Genomic DNA, 20,683 nt, shown 5'->3' on the forward strand with positions numbered 1-20,683 from the left:
GTTGCCTCCGTTTGCACTGTATGCGTTAGCCGCCGCAATGTTGAGAGCCGTGTAGAGGCAATCCCGCTGCTCTCAATCATCATATTGAGAACCTTTTTAAGGGAATACTGTATATAAATGTTTCTTCACAAACTAAAATGTAACAGAATGTGAATTTATGATTCTAAAGCACTGCATTGCATTTCTTATTTACAAATGGCAGCAGGAAGTTGAGCCATTTATAGCATCAACATGGTGCATTTTGTGACATTTTTTCACAAGCGAGGCGTCCCCCGATTTTGCATATTTCATTTGTCACTACACAGCATTTTACAACGAGGACAGCACTGACCTCTCTCTCTCTACCAGCTTTGAGGTCCTTCGGCGGCAACTTTCTGCTCATGGCTCCTCTGCTCTCTCAAGCCTCTCATTAACAAACACTCTGGAACATGAAAAAACCACCACATTGACTTCAGTGAGACGTCCCCTCCAACAGACTGCAAACAGCTTCACCCGCTATTAAACCAACAGCTGAGCTTTTTAACAGCCGTTATTATAACAGCATCTGTGTAAGGCTGAGATGACATGCAGTATTAATGATACAGCGCTTGTCCATATAGCCAAGGTCCCCTTGTTCCTCAGACTAATTGATGCTATCATGGCCAGAGAGGTATGACCATGTTCTTTATTATTGTATAAAAAAGTGAGAGGGGGCAGATGGGAAATACTTTCAGACTGGGCTTAGACAGGAGCTTTGGGTCTCTCGAGCTTCGTGGGGCTCTGAGAGGGTTCAGCCTTTTGATTTTATTACCCCCTACCATGAGCTGCACTTACATTAATTAAAGCAGGCTTTTTGGCCAAATTCAAAGGGCAGGCGTCTGTGCACAGTTACACACATGTCTGCAAACTCATACGCTTCAGACACACACACACACACACACACACACACACACAAATCACAACATCTACTGATTTCAACATGACCTCATCGGCTGCCATGTTACCGTCGAAGCGCACATCAACGAGCACATGTGCAAAATGCGGTTGAGGGTTGGGGGGCTTTGACAGTAGGAAACAGATTACATGGCAAACCAAAGATTTATTAGCAGAGTTTAATGGAATAGAGATGAGTGAATGGAGGATTTAAATAAATTAACCTTCAGTGGATTCCCAGAGGCCCGGGGGGGAATGACAGAAGGGGGCTGAGGAGGAATTTTCTCCTTGTCACCGATGTAATGAATACTGATGACACGATTCTGGCCAGAATGCACTCTGTTCTTGTTCAACCTATAAGTAAACATGAGCTTGTGTGGATGGACAGGAGACGCCTAATGATGAATAGGTAATTGAGACGTACAATGGTGTGTGATTTACTGTGATAGAAGCATAACATGTGGCACAGTTGTGTACAGAGAGGTGTTATGGAAGTGGACTCATTGTGATTGACAACAAAGGGTTGTTAAATAGCCACAGTGTGTCCCGAGCATAACAAAGAACTTGGACATTTGAAAACCCGCATGCAATGTAACATATCAAACAAAAAGTGACCTTTTATGAATGTAAAATGTCAGTGGGGATGTGGTACCACTCGTGCAAGTAGCCCAAAATATGGTTTTATCTTGGTAATACTGGAAGTGAAAATTATATGCTCCAAATAGGACACATATTGATGACTTGTGAGAGAGGACTTATTTTTAAATGTCACACTCAGCTCAGAATTTATTAAATGTTCCTTCTTTTTCATTAACCTTCATTAGTGAGTTCATGAACAATTCATCAGAACTCCCTTACGGTGTTGGAATAAATCATTTAGCATCTATTCTCAGTTGATGCCTCCTTCCCGTCCTATTTGTGTTCAGTATCTCCACAGCACAGAGCAGCGAGTATTTATGTTATATTGTCAATGGAAACCGATCTCCCTCCCCTCTTTACTTCTGCTAAAGCTGTACAAATGAGGAGGTTTCACACCAGCAATCTCTTTCACGCAGCTTCTGCTGTCTCAATAAATGGCTCGATACCATCAAATCAGCAGCCGGCCTCTTTGTACAAGAATGTTTAACAGTCCGCACAAAGCGCAGTTTATAGAAAGCGGGCCGAGTGGTTTCACTGTCTCTTTCTAAGCCTATTTTCACGGAAAGGTGTCTATTTGATAAGTCGGCACTACTGGCCTGGAAGATGTGCGTCTGTTTCACTGTTGCATGCAGTTTGCATGTGGCTGAGTGTGATACAGACGTGCCAAAGAGAGCGCGTAGGCGTGTGTTTGTGTTTATGTATGCCTGTGTGCTCCTGTGTGGCTAGCGGGGCTTTGCTCGGTTGCATCCTTGTGTGTGTGTGTGTGTCTTTGTGTGCAAGAGCGACTGTGTGTGTAATGTCTCTTGCAGCCTCTGTGTGTGCATGTGTGTGACGTAGAGCTGACAGCTGGCGCAGCGGAGATCTTCAGTCTGTATTGAGATCTCTGTGGAAAGAGTCCAACTGAACAACAACAGCTGGTACAATTGCCAACAGATACCTGTCACCCTGGGGTTACGATGTCACCATGGATACCCTACTTTGCATAGCCAATTCTTCGAGCCTTCGTGGCACTGTGCACAGTTTTTTAGCATTGGTACTATATTCAGCAAACTTTACACATGTTGCCGTACTGGAGAAGCACGGCAACATGTTGTTCTGTGTATCATTAAATCGTGTCAAGGGTGATGATGTTTAAGAGCCAGTTGGTTCATGTGGTGGCAGCGTCCTGGTTTCTGTACTCTATTTTATTTCCTAATCATCCCTCCACTGCAATACGCTTGCATAAGGGTATCGTGAACACTTAAAGCTGCATTAATAGATTTTTTTTTGGCCACTTGGGTGCAGCATAAACAAGCTGTAAACACAGTATTGACACGTCACCTATTTAGGAGAAATGGCTCACATACTGGTAGTTGCTTCCTTTCTATCCATCGATGACTGTTGAAGCCTAAAGGAGAGGGAATAGTTTCACCATGAACAGCTGGCTGCTGCTGCTGGAACCAATGCTGATGAGAGCAGTGACAGTGACCCGTAAAATTAAGTAGATAAGAGCCGTTGCCACTACAAATAACCCTTTCACATTACACATATACATTTTGTCTATTGTTTATTGAAAAATATTGATTGTAGCTGCTATAAGTTTTAAAGCAAGTTTCACTGTGACAAATTGTGGACTGAGTAGGTTTTAGAAAAAAGTATTTTTTGCTATTGCCCTGAGGAAATGACAAGGAACTGTATGTCTAAACTAATTGAATACATTGTGCAACTGGGCTATGGGCACAACCTGTATAAGCAGTAAAGATGAAGGTCAGAAATCGCCTGCAGAAGCTGTCGCATAGCAAAGTCAGCTCATTCCACCAGATCATAAACTTTACTTTATTTTCCATAGTCAGTGGTGTAAATCTCTTCTAAAAGTGAAAACGATTTATCATTGGTAATTTTTGAGCTTTTACTCTTTTCAGTGTACTTAGCTGCAAAGCTTTAACTGGTTATTCATGTCTGCGTTCGCTTCATGCATGTGCCTTTCATATTTACACAAGAAGCAGATTTTGTGTCGGCAGTCGGAGAAACTCTTGATGAATGTTGTTTCACATACTGCCATTGTTCGTGGCATGAAGTAAGGAGCTGGCTGTGCTGAGTGACTGGATGCAGGCGCGGTCCATCTGTTTTGCTTTTGTACATCTGGAGCTGAAACAAATATTATCGATTCATTAGAGGTGTTTATTTTTTATTTATTTTTTTAGACTTCGGCAACCTCCTTTCCCCGAGGGCCAATGAGAACATGAGTTCAAAAAGTGCAGTTTTTCTTTTTTTGCCAGGTCATTACTGTATTTTGTTTTAAAGGTGAAGGACAAATCTCTATAGGGGTCCGAGATAATTTGTTTACTTCTTGCCACTGTATAAATCCCCCGCCCTTGTTGTTCCTGCTGCTGAAAGTAGCCAGGCACCAAGTGAAAAGCCAGGTTAATATCCTTTATGAGGATGCTTCACATGCCCAGTGTGCCAAACCATCTTTTGCTAAGCCCAATCATTCAGGCACCTTGTTTATTCATCTGCTGGAGTCATCTGTCACTTTGCAAAGTCTGCTGGTTTTACATTGGCGACCTTCACTAATCTCGTTGAGCCGGACGGTCCAGGCTAGAAATAGAGCAAAGGCTTCTCTATCAGTAGCTCTTATGACAGTTTTATGGGCAAACCTCCAGATATGAGTGAGGTGATGTAGCTGCTGGTGGTCGTGGCCGGAGGCTAAACTTGGCGCTACCACCGGATGCAACCAGAAATGTCTTGCTTGAATATGATCAATCGCAGCCAACCTGGAAACGGGTTATCAGCCAGTAGATTAATGTGAGCGGTTGCATTGCACCCTGAACCCTAAGCTGTGACCGAAGGTGACTTATGGACCTCCGTGACAGGAACACTTTCTGTATAAAGCAAGACTGTCATTGGCACAGAGTCACCCTCTGCCGCGATGTCTTTGTTCAGCGGGCAGGAAGCAGCTAATTCAAGTGATGACAGAAAGGTCATAGATGGCTGAGTTTCCTTTCAGCATCTCTATTAAAGGTTATGACCCATCAGAGGAACTTATTGCAAATACTGTCACAAAATGTACTGATTTAAAGATGACCTGAAAGGTGTTAATTTACTGTGCTTTTTCTCACATAGAACAAAAATAAAGTGTTTTGTCCTAGAGTTGAGAATCTAAAGGTAATATTCTGTCATTATGGCCCTTTGAGAAATTCAAATGTGCATCTGAAAAGATATACAAAGAAATTAATTATCAGGTTATATGATTATTGAAGCTGAACATATTTTGTATCTATACTGGCAACTCTATCATATCTTGAGATGTACCAATCCATTGGCTGCCAATCAAAACAAGACGATTTTCAGACGATAGGCAAACAACCAGTGACCAGCCATTTTCTTTACACGTGTGCCAGCGCTATCACATGATATTTTTACGTCGGCACCCACAGCGCCACAACATGTGTCGGAGAGGGAAGAAGACTAGTAGTTCCCAATTAGCCACAACTGCAAGTCCAAAATACTTGCATTTCCTTGTGCAACCTTGCGTTGGAGAATGACAATAAACAAACCTCGAACCATCATAATGGGTTCTATTTCATAGAAGTTTTCATATTGGTGAAGTATGCAGACTGGCTCATAATGGGAAAAGACATGGTGTGTGTGTATTCAATTCAGTAATTATTGAAATCACTTATTAATTGGAATATAAAGGCCAAATGCAAGCCATGAACTTCTATACGCAAATTACTCATTTGAAAATAAAAGTAGCTGAAGAAAGCGGAGTGGATTTAGCTATTGAAAGAATGTACCCACTTTGTGCATTATTCAATATTTTTATCACATACTATGACGGTTTGAAGCAAATATGTGTTGGCAGCTCTTTTGTTTCTCTCTCCCTGCATCCCCTCCTGATATGTGCCCGTATGGCTAAACATATACCGGTAATTATCTTTGGAACTACATTACCATCAAAATGTATGTCGCTATTTAATTCGGTTTAAGTAAATACTCGGCTGCATAATGTATGTTCAAACACCAATGCAGAGAAGTCTTAGTTCATGCATTAATTAAAATTCCTAAACTGCTTTTTGATATTTTATTATTGTCGTAGCAGTCAAATCCTCTCAGCTGCATATAGTTTCTTTGGGAAGTTATGTTAAAAAGAACAAATCAAATTCACTCTATGACTTGTAAATATTGTATGTCTTTGAATGGCCTTTATCTGCTTCAGATGGATGAACACACAGTGATCTACATGTGTTGTTCATGGCTGGATAGATTCCCTCTCACCGCCAACACTCTCTCTCTCTCTCTCTCCCCTTTCTCTTTTGTCTTTCTCTTCGCTCTCTCTCTTTCTCTCTCTTGGACACATATTTCCAGATGCATGAGTTCACTTGGTAGTGTGTGTCAATTTTCTGCTGTTATCTGGCTGATATTTTCATGACCAGATTCAACAATCTATTAATTGACCCAGATAATTTAGTTCAGAAGAAAGCAGACAAATGATGCAGTAGATACTGTTAACAAGGAGGGAGGAAGACTGAGAACACGGTGTAATGCTATAATGAACTGACACTGACACTGGTTCCTTCATCGTTTGCTGTCCATTGCTGACTTGATTTGCTCTGTGCCTAAAAAAAAAACCTGCATCTATTTCCCGGTTTTGGCAAAGCTACAGAAATGCTTACAGAGAATGGACCCTGAAATGACTGCAGTGGGATATTGTGTCCCAGATTAGTCATCAAAGTAATGAAATATTCATGCTTTTGGTTTGTTGGTTTTGTCTGATGTCATCACAGTCATTCAAGATTGCCTCCCGTTTATCACATCTAAAGGTTTTATGGGTGAGACGTTGATTATTTTCCTCATTGTTTTCTGTGTCAAGACCTAAGGGGGCATATGCAGTGTGCTCATTTTGTGTAACCAGCAATGCACAGGATACCCAAAGATATAACATTTACAATGATATAAATTAAAAAGAAAATGCTCACAGTAGAACCTGATAATGACAATTGTTTAGCATTTTGTGTTCAGCAGTTGGCACGAGAGGCGGCACCTCCGAGCTTGCGGCCACTCTCCAGTTTGGGAGTAAGTGTCTAACTCAAATATCTCGAGGTCTTGTTCATGAGTGAGGGTAAGAGGTTGCGTTAGATTGACGGGTGGATCGGTTTCGGACTGAACAGGACTTTCTTGGTGTACAGGGAGCTGACTATCTCGCTTTAGAGGTTGATCTGATTTACCGCTTCCACCAATGGTCCTGAGCTTTTATGTAGCGACCAAAAGAACAAGGTTGCGGTTACAGGCATCCAAAATGAGTTTCCTTCACAGGGTGGCTGGGCTCACCTTCAGAGAAACGTACGCAACCGAGAAGACCTTTTTTTTGATGCTCCTTCAAGTTGAGGGGGTTCAGGCATCTGATAAGAAAGCCTCCTGGATTCTTCCGTTCAGCGTTTTCCAGACGCATCCAACTGGGCCGTGGTCCAGTATGCTGGAAGGATTACATATCCCATCAGGCCTTGGAGCGCCTTGGGGTCCCCCCCCAAGAGCAGCATGTCTGGGCGTTATCTTATCCTGCTACAACTGTAACCCAAACCATGATATATGGTTGAAAATGGATGGATTGTAACTTAAATGATGTTCTGTTGACTAATCAATTAAATAACTGCTTGTTTATGGTTACGACACATTGCATATGGTACATTATCGGTGTTGGTATGTTGTACAATAGAATATATTTGAACAACACCTTCACTGAAATCTATCTTATCCCTACATCTTTTATGACCAGGGCTGCAAGAGTACTCCATATGTTTTAAATGATTGTTTTAAATGTGTGTTGGTGCTTGTAGCCTTGCATACTGTAGACTCATATTACAGATAATATGGGGGGGTGGGGGTGGTATCGTATTCAGCAGACATTATCCGATGTTGTCCATGGATCTCTTCTTCCCATTAGGGAGTTCAGATCTATTACATTTACATGGTGTGTGATGATCGGTTGTTCAAATGTTTTCTTCTTGACTTCCATGCTTGTCTGCTTGCATGCAGCACAAAGATGGTGCTGAAAGAGTTGAAGCCATTTTGCAACAAAAAAAAGAACAAAGAGGAGACGTCAGTTCCATGAAATGATTATTTATTATTTTTATCAATATCATGATATGGATATTAATATCACTTAGAAATATCCATTATGGTCCATCCTAGTATCCCACTGGTCTAAGGTACATTCACCTTTTTAAAAATGTTTTATTTCACTTGCATACCATTTGCTAATTATCTCAAAATACTACTTTCATAACTTTAGAGTACAGTGATTTAGTAAAATATCTAGTACCAAAACAATGTGAAACGAACAATGTATAGTACCGAAACAATCTGAAAACCAAAAATGAGCTTATAGATGCGAAAAGACTTGATTGCTGTTGATTAAAAATTCTGTTTGTTTGGCAGTGCTAACAACCAATTAAAATTTGCGCAATTATTAATTCAGAAATATTGATTTAGAGCAGCTTTAAGGGACTGAGGTATGTTTCCATTAGTTGATATGGAGGCTTTCTGAATGTAAAATGTATGAACACTACATCAGAGAGCACATTAAAGAAAATGGAATGAGTCTTTACGCTGCTGCACTAATAATTCATAATATGTTCTCTTTTTCAATTTTCTAAAATGTTTCCTGCCTCAATGAACTCAATGTTTATGTGACGGTTGAGTCTGGGAATTTCAATCAATACTTACATTTATATATAGTATAATTTCATGAAATTAATAAAAATAATTAAAAAAAACTTGGATAGAACCATTGCTTCTAAAGATTACTAATAGCTGATTACACTACATGTGTTAGGTCCTCATTTTGGGTTTGTGTATGTCTACAGGCTACTACAGGAATAGGGATGTTAATAATTAACAGTTAACTGGCAATAATAATTTTGATCAGGTGAATAGTTAAAAAGATTTTTTTTTAAAAAGCTGAGCAAAACTCTTGAGGTCTCTGAGGAATTTTGCTCAGCTTCGCTCCAACTTAAAGGTCAGCCCACCTCCAGTGAAGTTGTGGCTTACTTCACTTGACCCTCTTCTCCTAAACCAGCAGGTTAGCAAGTAAAACCCAGGAACCTGGTTTGGGTCTTGAGGAGTTGTAGCATTTAACTGCCAACTTCATTCTCATCGCTGAAAAGCTCTCGGCTAAACCGATGGATGCTGTGGAGACTTGCTTTGAAAATTATTATTTTTTTTTTTTATTTTTTTTGCATACACTGAAGCTCGTGGCAAATCATGGATTCAACCGGATCTGTGCGTCGGTCATCATTGTCGCGGGACGGCTTGTTCGGCACTTCAACCACAGCAGCCCTGCACGAAAGGCACTAATCATGTCAGCTAGAGGCTGATGGTCGTTAACGAGGGTCGGCTACCGGTCAGAAAAGAAATTCAGAATTAGCATCCTGAACTGCCAGGAAATTCCGGTTCAGGTCTTTTGGAAAGAAGTCTGGACCCAGATGGAGAGAAGAGATACAGATTGTTCCTCAGTGAAAATCCACAAACGAACCAGAATACAGCTAAAAAAACAACTACTTTCAAGGGGTTGTTTAGAGTGGCATGTGTTTTGTTGTTGTTGTTTTCAATGTGAGACACATCAGTGTGGGTGGGGAACATGTCAATATATGTTTTGAAGGCTGGAATTCCTAGCAGCACGCCTACCTACTCTGATCTTTTGGCCCTTATGTTTCCTTTCTTTATGCTTTTGTAACCTCTTGGAGACTGACAGCAGTAATATCAAATCAGAAGATTAACTGACTCTGAGAGAGAGAGAGAGAGAGGGGCATGCTTAGGCTTGTGTGAACACTTGCATTAGTATTCACATGCGGTGTCAGAGGAAGGTTTTGATAAGGATTCTGTTATCCAAAAGGGAAGCAACAGAGTTAATTTGAAGCGCTGTGTTTACAGGGGGACTAAAGGTAAACACGTTTTATTTTTTTTAATTTGATGTCACAGACTTTAGATTACAGCACCACTGCGCTCAGGTCATGGTTAAAATGGAAATAGCTGCTCTGTGATTCATTGTTTCTTCTAATACTTGATGTGCATGTGTAGGTCAGCGTAACAAAAAGACGGACCGGTGAAAGGCTCCATATCTGTCCTCGTCGCATGGGGAACGGGGAGGAGGCTCAGCTGAAGGAAGGCAGCTATTAAAATCTCTTGTAAACACCTTATCGGCCTGGTCTTGTCTACTCTATGGAATGAGACATAACAGTGATTTAGAGGCTCAGCCGCATCCATAAATGCATGAAGCCAATCTCATGTCAGTGTCTGCTGGCACCTTTCGGTGCATCCTGATGCGAGTAGTTACATGGAAGAAAAAAGGGATGGAGAGGATGCAACAAGTAAATGTATGTCAAAGACAAAAAATGTATGCCTTGAGGCCAGTTGTCAGAACAAAAGAAAAACTAAGTTTGAACACGACATGTGGTGTGTGTGAGTCTGATTTTCCTGGCATTATGTCGTTTTTTTGTTTAGTTTCTTACTGTTATATCATCTCTCTTTTTCACGATGTTATTGCTTTTATTGTTTCTGTATTTACCATGTAAAGTTCCCTTGAGTATCCTTTAAAAAAAAATCTCGTTACAAATAAAATGTATTATTATTATGCGTGCAATATGAGTTACGGATGCATTTTAATCTGAATTCAATGTAAAATGTTGCAAAATCCGCAGCAAAGAATACATAATACTAAAAGAGGAATGGGGAAACAACCATGAAGCAAACAGAATACCCGGAGTGTTAATGATAGAATACTATGATATGAAGGTGCATGTATGTTCTTGCACTTAGGGAAATGGAGTGCGACCCTCTGATTGAAGGATGAGGGGCGTCCTTCAATCATCACTGAGGGTGGTGATTGAACTCACCACTGTGACACAACACACCACTCCTACTAACCACTGTGCCACACTAAGCTGTGTCAAATATAGTTATACTCCTAATACAAGATGCATAACCTTTTTTTTATAGCGATTTTTACCAACAAATAAATGTTTTTTGTTGTTGTAATCCATATAACTTCAAATCATCAAAGAATAAACATGTTTGGAGGTCTTCATTTGATGTCTGCGTGTCAACCCCCCTGTGAGCGAATATAGCTGACATGGACCCAAGATGGAAGGTTTCACTTGCCATCATCCAGATGTGCATTGAAACAGGTGTGAATTAAGAGTTATGCATTTTATATTAGTTAAGAACTGGTGTCTTACAAGTTCTCCTCAGAATCACTGTAGCAAGAGAACAATAGCTGCTGTTTTAGACCGTATTCACGGTTCATTCCTGAGGGTTTGTAAATAACATCTACTTTAGTGTTTTGATCATTACTCCAGGATGTGTCTTTATTTATTGCTCAGTGTGTCAGACTATTAAATATGTTAAGAACAGATGACACCAAAAGGAGTAGGTGAAAATTAAAGTATTTATAGAATACCAATATAGAGGCGTGTGTGTGTGTGTTCACTGCCCACATTACAGACATTTGAGGTAAGATCTAGAAATTCGTGGTGGTAGCATCTCAGGATAGAAATATTTTATTTAGGGTTCATCGTTTATTACATCTCATCCTCTGGCTGTCTGTAATGTTTTTACAAACTTGTTTTGGACACAACTGGTCTGGGAATGTCAACTCTGTCTCATGTCTCAGACTTTTAATCGGATATATTTGCAGTATTTCGGACGTTATCGGTCTCTTGAAAGATAATGGGGAGTAAAGGTCATCATGAAATGTGTTTTGATATGCGTTATGCAGACATCTAGCATGCCATTCATTGCAAACATGATCAACTCTTGAAAGTCATGTGGCTCAGTTAAGCATCTTAAAATTGTTTTAATTAGTATTCAATGCTGTAGGCATTATGTTTTTAGGCTGTCCGTGCGTCCCATCCTCATTAAAGCGATCTCTCAGGAACACCTTGAGCAAATCTGTTTTGCGAACATGTCCACCTGGACTCGAGGGTTGTCGGATTAGATTTTGATGGTCAAACTTCACTATGACCTCACAAAACATGTTGTTGTCCTTCATGTGCTCATTATGTCAATCTTACTCAAATGTGTGACGTTGATGAAGCAACAACATTTTGGACAGACATGGATGTAAACTGCAATATGCTTGTTTGGTGGAGGCACACACACCCTTGAGTTGATAATTCTACTTATTTCATGAACCAGTTAATGGGCTCTTGAAACAAGCTAACCACTCCATTATGTGCACTCTAGTTGTAAGGTTACTTGGCTCGTGTCAAGTAGATGAACAACCAGTGACAGGAGGTCCAAATATGAAAGGCAAAGATTGCAGCATGCCGAACATTTGACGAGTCAATGATATTGATCAAACCGCTCTGTCAGACCCCTACGGAGCTGTTAAAATATTGGTTATTTTGTTCTATGGGAAAGCAAAATGTGTATCTTTTTTAACACTACTTTAAAGGACCACTTCAACCACGAAATGACCATTTGTTTATCAATTGCTCACCCCTGTCTTTGTTTCCAGTTTTATGTTCCTTCGGTGAAAGAAGAATTGGTAAAAAAGGAGAAACGTCTTGCTGTATGGAGTAAATGGGGCAGAACCTTTACGAGAAAGCTATATCAAAACATCCATTTACAAACTCTCACACAGCTCGTGCGGTATCATCCAAGTCTTATTTATTTATTCCTATGAACTCATCGTTCTCCGTAGAGAACTGGAGACTTTTTCTTTTTCTTTCTTCGATACAAATACAAAGTAACACAGGGTGAGTAATGGATAAATAAATGGTCATTTTGTGGATGCAGTATTTCTTTTGAGATGCATATTGCTGTGTGTGACCACATATGATTGCCTGCCGCTGTTTAGTAACGTGGTACTTGTTGCCATCTTTTAGGGCTCAGCGCTCTGCCCTTTGACCCGACGACCAGCAATGACTCGATGGAAAACACCGCTGGAAACTGCAAGAGGCAAAGAACCAGTCTGCCTCCAGGTATTGACAACACTACCTTACTACAGTAACATCACGACACAAAAGAATATAGAAACCAGTCCTCTCTGGTTTCTCGATAATGCCCCAATACTATTGTGTCTTGTGCTACACAGCCCCTGCCTGGATTTACACGGGCTCACTTTGTCTGCTTGGATATTTCCTGATGGAATGTAATTTTAAATGCAACCAGCATCAAATAACTGCTGGTGAGAGATAAACTCTAATCCTGTTATTCTGAGACAGTCTGAAAGAGGTAGCCTTGTTTGGTCTTTGCTGTTTTTGATTAGCTTGCTGTAGCCCGCGGCTCTGCTTGTCTGGACTGTTTGGAGGTCACACTGCTAAAACCAGGAAGCGGCACAGTGGAGATCCCCCATCCGACTGGCTCTCCCCATGCCAACAGTCCCGCCAATCAAAAACTCACAAGCCTTCAGCTCTCTGACACCAAATGCTGGGGTGATGTCCTCGTGTGCAAATGCATGCACTGTAGTTTGTGTGTGTTACACCCAATGCTTGACCAGTGTGCTGTCTAATTAAATAAGTTTTTTTACATTTTTTAATGAATTACATTATGAGCAGTAGAAAGAAGAGTGCCATTAAGACGAAGAGGTGTTCCTCCATGTTTTCAACCGTCGAGCTGACACTAATTGGTCTGGATTTACAATCTGGCAGAGATACACAGGGGCTCTAAATGTAACTAATATCAGTACTTGCAGGGAACAGCTTTCTCACTAGTGGTGCTCATAGTCAAACACGGCCTGTGGAACCTCACACTAGCCGGCTACATGGCTTATTTTTTCTCCTGCCAAAGACACTCCCAACGATTCCATCAAAGATCTGCGTGCTTTGTGCTATTGTGGATACAATCCTCAGAGGTAGAGATAAGGTAGTCCACCCGGGGAGAATCTGCACATGGCCCATTTTTCTTTCAGTCTCACCACTGGCTATTGTTACCAATTATGTAAGGAAGATAATGTTGGTCCCCCAGTCAACAGCAGTGTTGACCTTGCAGGTACTATCACCTTAAATTGTGAACAAACAAAACTTTACTATTTCATGTTACTGAGATTGTGACAATAAGGAGTTAATGAATATAATACCTACTATATATTGCAACACTGTCCAAGGTGTATCTTGTCCCAGGATTATTGCATGCTGGGATTTGCACAAGCTCACGGACCCGAGATTGACAAGCTATTTGGAGTCAAAGATGAATTGATGAACAATTAAGAGAGTTGTCACATTCCTGATTAAGGTTGGGTAATATGGATACATCCTCCGTATTATCACAATCTTACTAGTAATATAGAATATACCAAAGAAGAAAAGTCTGTCAGGCTAATCCAGCAAATGTCCTCCCGAACATATCAAATCAAGTACATTTGATCCATATATACAGTATGACATCACTGTAAACATTAAATGAGTTTTTCTAGAATAATATATAAAAATACCGTTTTGCCTGGCAAGTCTGCAGCTCCTTTTTTCTTTTCCCATTTTATCCTGTAGGACTTCAATCAGTTGTCTCTCTGATTAGCGGCGGTTTCCTTCCACCCAGGTGCTGCTCTTTTCTTTTTGTCATACTCTGATAATACAACCAAAGTGCCTTAAGATGAGTAAACTCGGCTGCTTCTCCGTTTTCACCGTTTTTGTTCAGTGATTTTAAAATGTCCACTCCTCCCCACATTCTGTCCCTGCTTTGTTTAGAAATATGAATTTGGAGGGGACACCTGCCGCCACAAATCCAGTGAAAATAACTAAAAGAAAAGAAAAGGTGCAGCAGGCGCATTTATAAAAGCGACCTCTGTGACGAGAGCTTCAGTGGGCATAATAAGCAGCGCCACAGAGTTACAGTACAGTATGACTCACCACAATGTGTGTATAAAGGAAAGCAGATGAGCTTAGCATGGTTTTCACATTTTATTATTTACTTTTTATAGACACTGTTTTATTTATTTATTTATCAACCTTCGGAAGAGTTCACTGAAGCACTTTCGCTGAACTGACTATTCTCAAAACCACAAACCGACAGCTGGAAATAAATAAAGTCCATTTTGTACAATGTGTGTGTGTTCGTGTGCGTGTGCGCGTGGTCTGCTCGGATTAAAGCCTGTCAGAAAGCCTTAAGATCAAAGCCTTTGTGAAGCACAAATCTGATCTGAAAAGCCACCCATTCTTTTTCACTTCCATCTCCGAAATACAGTGGAGAACAAAGTCACTCATCCATTATTTTTCTCTCTGTCAGTTAGATATTTTTTAACTATGACAATAAAGGTGCCATTAAAGCAGGAAAAGTGCTCTACTATCATGATGACGTTCCTCTGCATTTCCTCACAGACTCCAGGGAAACCTTCAAGGAAAGAAATTTCCATCATTGTCAAAACAAAAATGGATTTCATGTTTCTTTAATGTAAAGCACATTTAGTTTACCTATACCCTTGTGCACGCTTCTCCTGGAAAAAAAGGAAAACCAAACTAAATGACCATCCCACCGCAAATATTAAGTCTATCTGTCTATCGGTTCACCACTTTGGTCCAAAATGTAAATGAATGGTTCCCTACCCGCAAAACTAATGACAATGTGTTTTAAATGTTGGCTTGTTCACACGCTAAACTGAAATGGTTAACATGGTTACACCTGCAAAACATCGATACGCTATCATTGCTATTATGAGCATGTTAGCATACTAAAATTAGGATTTAGTGCAAAGCTCTGATCCTAACCACAGTTTCACAGAGCCTCTTGCATGGAGCAATCAGATCTCAGTTGGTATTGTTTATAATTGCGCAGTAATAAAAGTAATACAATCATTTCCTAGAAATCAATGCTTCTCTGGTGCTGATAAATTACTGAGTTAGTGAGTGTTGTTTCAGGCTGCGGTGGTTCCAAGAGAGGCAGCTTCACCACCCTAACTGCCACCCCTGTTTTGGATGATATTAAATAAAAAGAAAAAGATATTGATGAAAAGTTTTTTTTGTTGTAATTTCAGTGCAACGAAAAAAAGACACGGAAAGCACTCGCTCCAAGCCCCCCAAAAAAGCCACACATGTCAGCAATACAGTGACAGTTCATTCAAAGCTCAGTACCTAAGAGAGTTGAAATTAACACAGAATTGAATGATATAATATCGTTTTAGGGTGACTAATAGGCTTATGCTTTTCATGGAAAAAAACATTTGAATAGGCCTATTCAGGAATTTAACATTGTATGATTTCTAATGCCACCTGTTGGTGTTTCTATTACATGCTTTATTCATTTAGTCCAATAATGTAATGTTTTAAGTTAAGCATATCTACAATTGGAGACTCTTCCAACCAAATATTAATAAATGTGATTGTTTGCGATTTTAAATGTGTTTTTATTACTTTTTTTTATGTGTTTGCGTATGTGTTTCTGCCACCCCTTAAAGTCTCCATGACGCCTGCATGTCACCTCATGAATATTTCTCATCACTTGCATCACAGCGACACAGCCTTTAGCTAGTGCTTTCTTATGGCTGCCGTGTCACTAAAGCAGCTTTTAAATTCCCCAAAGTAATACTTTGTGGCATTTCTTGCGCTTTATTCTGCATTTCTCTTCAAGTTGGAAGTTCAATACACCGCATCAGTTCTTTGTGAGACGGTGATAAAGGTTTATGGACTTGTTTGCTGTATGTAATACTTCCACGGATGGAACAAGGTTTAAAAGCAAATAACATAAATTTGGGATTTTTATTGTTTGAATAACATTTCAGCCCTAAATACGCTGTTCCATTAGCCACATGTTGTTGCACATTATGTAGCGCCTGTGTAGAGTCCAATTGTTGAACACAGCAGCCGCTGGAAAGCTAATAATAACCCAGTAACAAATCCTCAAGAGCATTGTTCCATCAGGCTAATCATTATGGCCCTGTAATGGCAGATCAATGATTACAGATGATTAGTGTGTCCCCGCGCCGGCTATGACTCCGCTGTCCATCAGTTGTAGCTGCGTGCTAACTTGAAGTCACTCCCCGAAGGACCGGGAGCTAAATGATGGAGGTCCGCAACAGCTGGAGCTTTTGGATTTACTGGCTTAGAGGGTGTGATTCTGTCTGCCTCTGGGTCGTCTCCAGCTTCAGTCGGGTCCTCCAGCCCTCCGAGGACGACTGATGGAGCACCAACTCATTAGCAGCCATGTGGATTTAGTCTCGTTAAGGGACCCGCATGGATAGATTTATCTCATTACATTTGGCTCTTCATTAGATACGCATACTGTGGGGCAAAGACATGTGGTCCTGTGAAAACATGGACGCAACACACACCACATGATGCGCTTGTATTTTTCACAAACTCATTCATTGAATCAGTGTGATAACCCAGACTAATGTATTCACAGACTCCATTTATGATTCAACACACAGAGACAAACATCCTGTTAGGAAAACATAATGCACGTAGTTTATCGACCTTCCTTAGCCTAGCTAAATGCTAACATCAACATGCTACTAGGCTCCCAATGACATGCTGGTCTTTAGTAGGTGCGATGTTCACTGTGTTCATCGTAGTTACCGTCTTATCTCGTCATGTAAGCATGCTAATATTTGCTAATTAACGCCAAAAATAAATTAACTTTGAGTATAATGGGAAAGGCATTAGTTCAGCAGGTTTGTCATAAACCAAAGTATTATAGTATAGTATTAATGATGGCGCTAGATGAAAGGTGATGGGTCACCAAGGTTATTACAATTCATCCAGAGGGGAACATGAATGTCTGTACCAAACTCATGCCAAGCCATTCAATAGTTGCCAAGACTTTTCAATTTCAGTTTCACCATCAGGTGACCGACCAATATTGCCACCGTAGAGCCATATCGAGCTATGTATTAGAAAATATCAAATGTATGTTTTTTATGTTGTCTGTCAGGGCTTAACTTTAAGGTTGGAAACAACCCAGGAGACTAGAGAGAACATATGTAGCTGAATCGAGACAGTAGTTCAAAGCTATGTAGGGGAACAATACCAAACACATCCCAACCACACAACACCAGTTATTATATTATATTATAGAGTGTGAGTAAGACAATATTTCATATTTTGAATTAGGAATATGTCTTAGCTGGAAAGTGACTAATGATGGTCCCATGCATGCTTTTAATTGCGTTGGGGACTGAAACACAATGTCATCTTTTCAGTTGCAAACTCTTTGTGGTTCTTTTGGATAGAAGTTTGACACTTTTCATCATTCACTCTTGCACTTCACCTCACCAGCGACTCTCTTCAAACAGCGCGTAGCAAAGACTGCCTCAGGGCCTCCGTAAGAGCTGCTGGAGTTACCCATTTCTTTTCATTTTCATGGGTATCAGCATTTCACAGCAATGCAGGATCGTCCTTCTCTTTGCAGTTCTGTTGTGATTAAACAAAACCAATTGAATAGAATGAGCCGTTCAAAAGCTGCTGGTACTTCGGAGGAGCATGTGTTCACTCGTTGGATCAATAACAGTTCCATGTGATGTGCTCTGGGTTAGCTTCACAAATCAACAGCTGTCTTATTGCACACTCCAGGACTGTGCTTTTAATTTGAAAATGCTGCCTGACAGAAACCTGAGACTGGTGAAACTGTCTTTGTTGACAAGCCCCCTTTTTATAATGAGCCTGTTTCCATGACCGTATTACTACAGAAGAGCTACTATATTTAAACCACAATCGAGGCTATTACTGCAGTTTATTCACTAAAACATTCTACTTTTTAGTAAATATGTTGAAAAATTTAAATGTTCTCATAAATGCAGTCTCAAGCCTATTGGCCTTTTTAAGGCTGACATGAACTGTCCAATATTTTGGATGCATTTAAGTAAACAGGTGCAAGGTTGTGTGGTCCCTGTGTATCAGTTGTAGCATTTCAGTATTATTCTAAAGTAATATTTGAATATCTGATTTATTAGGTTGTAATAGGTACAAAGATCAAACTATTTTGATAAGTCATAAGTCAACTAAGTACATTTACTCAAGTAATTGTTAAGTAGAATTGTATGCTATGTGTGCTTATGTATTTCATTTGTATACTACTTTATAATTTTACTGACTACATTTACACCAAACTGAGTTCATAGTAGGTTGACCTCCACCAGCTCCACCCTGAAAAGGCTGTTCTCTGTGAATGTGTTATTACTTTCCCGTAAGGGAGATTTCGTAATAATTTGTGTACGTGTCAGTGCTGCTTCCTTTTATCAAAGTAACTGATTTACTTCTTCCACCACTGACTCTCAGCAGTAGGAGCACATTTTGCGTAATGTTTAGGTGTCTATTCATACAGCACCTGCACATTTCTATTCCCATTATGTTTTCACTTGAGAACTGGCATGCAATTATCTGTCAAATCATTAAATGCTCATTCCCTTGTTTGTGAAAGGCAGAATTATTTTTCAAAACGCAGTGGGAAAGAAAAGCTATGGATTATTTTGAGATTGGTGGCTAGAAAATTGCTAAGTGCATGTTGTGGCAATCTCAGGCTGTCAGGAGAGTCTCTAATTTGTGTTTATATTCCTCAAAGTGACATATGCACTTTAATTGCAGATTGAAGTAATTCGACATTCAGTGTGTTTATCTGTTGACTGGATTTCTTAGATGGTTGTGAGCGTTTATCAAGTGTGTTGTTCAGATGAAGAAATCAAGGAGATTATGGTTCTGCAATTTTAAAAATCACAATTTTATTATTATTTTGTTATATATCCAACACTAGGGCTGCATTTTCATTATCAAAAAATGTGTTTTAATGTTTTTTACAACTAATCATTTAAAACAGAGACTGGCCATCACAATTGAGACTCCAAAGTGATGTCAACATTCAAAAGGAGAGAATGGCAATGATCAGTTGACTTAATTTTGGCATGAATACAGACAATTCTTCTACATCACATGTTGTGTCACTCGTTTCCTTTTTTGTTCACAGTCCTCTTTGATTTGATACTGTTGTTATCTTCCTCACTTAATGACAACAACGATGATCAAAAGAAAACAGACATTATGGAGATGAAGTACACTGTTTTTATCCAACAGCTCCACACACTCATGAGCCCAGTGTGTGGTCTCTCAGCTCTGAATGATACAGCGTGTGCCAATCTGACCGCCTCTCCTTAAGCGCTCCAGCTACTTTATGTCCAGATGAGATTAGAACAGCCTCATTTAGGAGACAACCAGCATCATGACCAATACAAATAAAACACATAAACAAGTAAAAATACAACGACACAATACATTTTTTCCGTAGTTCTAATAAAAATTAAAAATAATAAACAAGCTTTGTCATTTGATCGTAAACATTCGTCGATTTTTCAGAGCTGTCTCTCTTAACCAAATAGATTTGCTGTATGTGTGAACTTTAAAAGCAACTTTAAAGGACACAACATCATGCCAGTCAGGCTCCAGTGTTGTGACCGATTCATTCAATAACAAACCGTTGAGCAGAATAACATGAGTTGTTGGAGAAAGTAAATCTCACACTGAGCCACATGAGAAGAGAGTCCTAATATTTGTTTGAATATTTTCTACCACTTTTTTGTATAATGGGGATCACCTTGGGATTGTCCGTCCCCCGGGCGAAACCAGTTAAGAACTGGTGTCTTCCATGTTCTCCTCAGAACAATAGCTGCTGTTTTAGACCATATTCGTGTTTTATTCCTGAGGGTTTGTAAATAACGTCTACTTCAGTGTTTTGATCATTACTCCAGGGTGTGACTTTATGTATTGTTCTGTGTGTCAGACGATTGAGTCTGTTAAGAACAGATGACACAAAAAATCAGACAATGTAAGTATTTGTAGAACACGATATAGTGTGTGTTGCATGTGTGTTGCATGTGCATACCCTTGGACATCCACAGCTGTCTGTGTGACAGGCGACACGGAGTGACGCACATCTCTGACACTGGCGCTCCACAGATTAAAAAAAACAAACATTTCAGAGCATATCTCTCTCCAGGTCCCCTTCGCCTCGTCTCCTCTTCTTTCCCAAAATCCAGAAAACAAAACCAGAAACTCAGCTGTTGCGTTTGACAGGCGTGATGATCAAGGGGGCTGGACTTTTGTCGCCATCGTTGGCACAGGGGCTGAAGAACGGAAAGAGCTTCTCGGTGAAAGTCCATCCGGTGAAGGAGAAGATGCAAGCCCTGGAGTCGGCGTCGTAAAAGGAGACTTCACCCCCCTCGTAATCCACGAAC

General features: G+C 40.1%; 2 protein-coding genes across 3 annotated transcripts in view; one reads left to right on the plus strand and one right to left on the minus strand.

The window, feature by feature from the left end:
• The window catches only part of LOC117737719 (ecto-NOX disulfide-thiol exchanger 2-like), a 144,711-nt gene that overhangs the window by 24,306 nt on the left and 99,722 nt on the right, over window positions 1-20,683 (plus strand). Inside the window, exon 2 of the mRNA XM_034543846.1 lies at window positions 12,417-12,512. Coding sequence (XP_034399737.1) covers window positions 12,417-12,512 — 96 coding nt within the window. The remainder of the gene's footprint in view (window positions 1-12,416; window positions 12,513-20,683) is intronic.
• Window positions 19,217-20,683, minus strand: part of LOC117737718 (zinc-binding protein A33-like) — a 3,162-nt gene continuing 1,695 nt past the window's right edge. For both annotated transcript variants that reach the window (XM_034543845.1, XM_034543844.1), the window contains one exon: window positions 19,217-20,683. This exon is cut by the window's right edge. In XM_034543845.1, the coding sequence (XP_034399736.1) occupies window positions 20,503-20,683 (181 nt within the window). In that variant the 3' untranslated portion in view covers window positions 19,217-20,502.

This window comes from Cyclopterus lumpus, chromosome 10 (assembly GCF_009769545.1).
Source record: "Cyclopterus lumpus isolate fCycLum1 chromosome 10, fCycLum1.pri, whole genome shotgun sequence".
Classification (NCBI taxonomy): domain Eukaryota; kingdom Metazoa; phylum Chordata; class Actinopteri; order Perciformes; family Cyclopteridae; genus Cyclopterus; species Cyclopterus lumpus.